We start from the raw sequence: 5,016 nt of genomic DNA, 5'->3' as shown, positions 1-5,016 counted from the left end.
TGCTTGCCCTTTTATATATATATATATATATATATATATATATATATATATATTATTTACCGTTTTACTTGCTATATATATATAAGTCCTACTATTTCTATTTTTCGGTATGTGGATAAGAACTGTTGCTTGCCTTCTTTTTTATATATATATATTATATATATATATATATATAATATTCTTACCTCTTACTTGCTCAGTCATTTGACTGCGGCCATGTGGAGCACCGCCTTCAGTCGAGCAAATTGACCCCCAGGACTTGTTCTTTGTAATCCTAGTACTTATTCTATCGGTCTCTTTTGCTGAGAAGCTAAGTTCCGGGGACGTAAACACACCACTATCGGTTGTCAAGCGATGTTGGGGGGGGGGACAAACACAGACACACAAACATATACACGCATACATATATATATATATACGTATATGCGACGAGCTTCCTTCAGTTACCGTCTACCAAATCCATTCACAAGGCTTTGGTCTTTGGTAGAAGACACTTGCCCAGGGTGTCACGCAGTGGGACTGAACCCGGAACCATGTGGTTGGTAAGCAAGCTACTTACCAAGCAGCCACTCCTACGCCTATATATATATATACATATATATATATGCTCGCGCTTGTGTGTGTGTGTGTGCGCGTGCGCTCTTTAAACACACATATGCGTGTGTACAATGTGTTACCTGAAGGTACACATATAAATTTCCCATTGTGACACAAACTATAAATGTAACTGAAGTGCTTATGTGATTGCATGAAATGGTTTGGAAATTGACCTGAAGGAAATGAAAGTGAAAGTAGCTTGCCATTGGGTTTCAGCCGAGAAATGATATTAAATGTTTTAAACTGTTGTACAATATGCAATCATGTTTTTATTTACCCAACCGATTTTTTTAAAAGTAGATATTACACCAAGATGCACACTACCACTCTCACACACGCCACACCACACACACGCAGAGACAGTTATATATATATATATATATATATATATATATATATATATATATATATATATATATATGTGGATGTTGTGATTTTTTGCGCAATGAGATAAAAAAACAAGGCTGTATAGATATTAGAGCATTTATAGATAGAAGGTCTTACAGCTTGTTTCTAGGATATTAATTAATAATATCCTTCATGGAGACGGTGGACGGTGTGAGAGGAAAAATTAAGTCATAGTTAGTTCTCGATGTGATACAAAATAGAGAGTGGGGTGGAGGAGAGAAAGATAGATTAAGATATGTACGGTTATTGAGTTCGTAAATCCGTTTTTATAGGCATAATGATATATAAGTGTAATATTCCAATATCTTTTGAGTAAAATCCAAAAGTCCAACAGAGTTTAATATGAGTCCATCCAGATGTAAAATTTATAAGCAATATATATATATATCACACACATGACAAATTTTTCTTGTCATCAATCATTACATCTAATCATTTTACGCTTCTTGTCATGTTTATCGAGCTCTTTACCAAAGTGCTTTATACGTTTCAATATTTGTGATGTGTATATTTGTGTGTGCGCTTGTGTATGTGAGTGTGTGGTTGTGTGTGTGTGAGTGTATGTGAGTGTGTGTGTGTGTGTGTGTGTGTGTAGAAGAAGAAGAAATGCGTGTGTACAAACAGATACCTGAACCAAAACAAGCAAATTCTAAATATTGCACACGGGTGCATTGTCACACACACGCACACACACAATAAAAAAGAGTCGAATCTTTATTGCACACCACCCAATCTCCCACCTGTCTCACTACCCCAATTACCATTCCGTCCGTTACCTAAACAACGGAGACATTGTAGTGATGCCTGTATTAATATTTTCTTCAATTTTCACTTCCCAGGTTCAGCAGCCGCTGCAGCCATCAACACTTCCGTCAGCGCATTCAGTAGCTGCCACCCGTCTTTGTCATCACTCACATCTGTAGCATGCAGCAAGTCCTCATGTACTTTGGGCAACCAGGGTATCACATGTGCTGGATGCAACCCTCGAGGGGCCACTCTCTACGAGAGCCATCTACAAGGAATTGTCAGACACCCTTATTTTTCAGGTGAGTAGTTTCACTTTCTGCAGGTATGTTGTTGTATATCGGATATAATGCATGGAGGCACATGGCCTAGTGGTTAGAGAAGCGGACACGCGGTCGAGGGATCGCGGGTTCGAATCTCAGACCGGGTGATATGTGTTTATGAGCAAAACACCTAAGCTCCACGCGGCTCCGGCAGAAGGTAATGGCGAACTTCTGCTGACTCTTTCGCCACAACTTTCTCTCACTCTTTCCTCTTGCATCTCACCTGCGACGGACCGGCATCCCGTCCAGGTGGGCGACCTATACGCCAAGGAAACCGAGAAACCGGCCCTTATGAGGCAGGCATGGCTCGAGAAGGAACAAACAATTATATAATGCAAATCATTTCATGTTATTATAAAAGCTAACTGAATACCTAGGATCTAGAGAATACTTTAGCAAATGACGATTGTTCTGATATTAAATGAGCAAAATGTCAGCAGCCCTTCAAGTTCTATATCTATCTTGCTATCTGTCTATCTATCTATAGGCTGTTTGGCTATCAATCTACCTATTTATCTGGTAGGTATCATCGTTATACCGGACGGAGTATTTTTACTTTCTGAGTTCAAATTCTCCCGAGGTCGATTTTTCCTTTCATCCATCCTTTCGGAGTCAATAAAATAGGTAGTTCAGTACTGCGGTAGATGTAATCGACTTGCGCTCTCCCCCAAGATTTCGGGCCTTGTGCCAAAATTTGAAACTATTGTTGTTGTTGTTTTTTATTATTATTATTATTATTATTATTATTATTATTATTATTATTATTATTATTATTATTATTATTATTATTGAGTGGGAGAGCAGTGCATGCCATCAAAATGACACTGGGGTAAAATATACGAAGCCCAGTATACCCATCATGACGAGCTGTCTGATAAGAGTAGACCAGACACATGCACCACAACCATATGTGCGCGACATGGTGATCTCATATCAAGATTAACAGCGACTGAGCTTGCAGGTGGGGCCCAGTTAGAATTTTCTTGAGGACGAACCCATCCCGCTCAAAAGGTCCCTGAATAAGGGTTGTTTCCAAAGGTGAATTATCCAAACCTCCAAGAATCCCTCTCAACACATGGCTATGATGCTCCCCTACTACTCTTGCTCGTGATCAGAGATGCAGATATCATCAGCCACTAAGGGACATGCTCAACTGGTTATGGTCAAACAACTGACAAGCAAATCTGTGGTATTGAGCAGAATATTTGCTGTAGCCCATCTTTTATACCAAGACAAAACAATGTACATGATAACACATCCAATCAGTTAAGATCAGAAGTTACGAGAGCTACTACCTCGTACTACCGCATCATCATCATCACCATCATCATCATCATCATCATCATCATCATCATCATCATCATCATCATTATTATTATTATTATTATTATTATTATTATTATTATTATTATTATTATTTGCATTAATGTTCTTATTTTGTGTATTTTATTTATAGCAACGCCTTTACTCCCTATACCGAATACGTTTTCGTTTTTGAACAACATCCGAGGAAAACCTCGCCGCGGAATGCTACGAAGAGCTGTGTTCTCTGACCTTCAACGTAAAGGGTTGGAGAAAATGTTTCAAAAACAAAAATATATTAGCAAACCAGACCGCAAAAAGTTGGCAGCCAAACTGGGGCTGAAAGATTCACAGGTAAGTTCACATTCACCCACATCATTCAGTTTAGTTTCTGTTTGAATTTGCTTTGCCTTCCATTATCTCGAAAGATTGGAAAAATCTGTAGGGCATCAGAAAAACTGTCTTGCAGCATTTGTTCTGAGTTTTTACATTCTGAGTTCAAGTTCTACTGAGGCCAACATTACGTTTCATCTTTTTGGGGTCGATAATATAAAGTGTCGTTCAAGTTAGGGGTATCGATGGTATCGACTAACTCATTCCCTCAAAATCGTCGGTCTTGTACTGACGGCGGTAATGGCGTCGGGGAAAGTTTATGATTTCACAGAATCTTATTTCTTTCAAATAGGAAGCTTCTACGTGTCCGCTCGGCCTACTAGATATAGGCGTCAAGTCTCCTCAAATCACACATTATTATCTTTAAATAAAAAAAAGGGAAAATAAAGGAAGGGGAACATACTGGATATTCTTTTCTACTCTAGGCACAAGGCCCGACATTTTGGGGGAGGGGGCAAGACGATTAGATCGACCCCAGTACGCAGCTGATACTTAATTTATCGACCTCGAAAGGATGAAAAGCAAAGTCGACCTCGGCGAAGTTTGAACTCAGAACGTAAAAATTTGAAATACCGCTACGCATTTCGTCCGGCGTGCTAACGTTTCTGCCAGCTCGCCGCCTTTGAACATACTGGATATTGTAATACTGGATACACTATAGTTGGAAAAAAAAAGGTGAAGTGATCGCGATTGGAGCACCTTCGATCATGGGTCTGATCGATCAGAAGTCTGGGGCCAATCGACAACAGCAGTAACAACTCTTCTCATTTTAAAATGCCCCAGGAAAGGATGTTTATCTTCACCTCACCTCTCTCGTCCGCTTCGTCATTAGTATTCTTGTTGCCATGGTGATTAAGAAGTCTCTGGTTCTTACGCCTTGAATGTTCTTATCGCACAATTATTGCTATTTTCGGGTATTACCTTTAACGAGTGCTCATTCTCTGGTTCCCTTGTGTGTGTGCGTGCGTGCATGCGTGTGCGTGCGTGCATGCGTGTGCGCAATATTATGATATAGGTGTGTAGCAGTTGTATGACATTCTCATGATGCAATGTTTCAGAATCTCATGAGACACCTTTAAACAATATTTTATCCGATGAACTCCTGTCCTTTCAAATTAATTAATAATTTTCTGGCATCGCCATCACCATCTCTCTCTCTCTCTCTCTCTCTCTCTCTCTCTCTCTCTCTCTCTCTCTCTCTCTCTCTCTCTCTCTCTCTTATCTCTCTCCTCTCTCTCTCTCTCTATAT

General features: G+C 39.6%; 1 protein-coding gene across 1 annotated transcript in view; it reads left to right on the top strand.

Moving 5' to 3' along the window:
* The window catches only part of LOC115218560 (homeobox protein DBX1-B-like), a 31,492-nt gene that overhangs the window by 18,642 nt on the left and 7,834 nt on the right, over positions 1–5,016 (top strand). Inside the window, exons 2-3 of the mRNA XM_036508543.1 lie at positions 1,601–2,051; positions 3,529–3,728. Of these exons, the coding sequence (XP_036364436.1) occupies positions 1,601–2,051; positions 3,529–3,728 (651 nt within the window). The remainder of the gene's footprint in view (positions 1–1,600; positions 2,052–3,528; positions 3,729–5,016) is intronic.

Source organism: Octopus sinensis, linkage group LG13 (genome assembly GCF_006345805.1).
Source record: "Octopus sinensis linkage group LG13, ASM634580v1, whole genome shotgun sequence".
NCBI lineage: Eukaryota > Metazoa > Mollusca > Cephalopoda > Octopoda > Octopodidae > Octopus > Octopus sinensis.
This window is presented reverse-complemented; position numbering and strand designations above follow the sequence as displayed.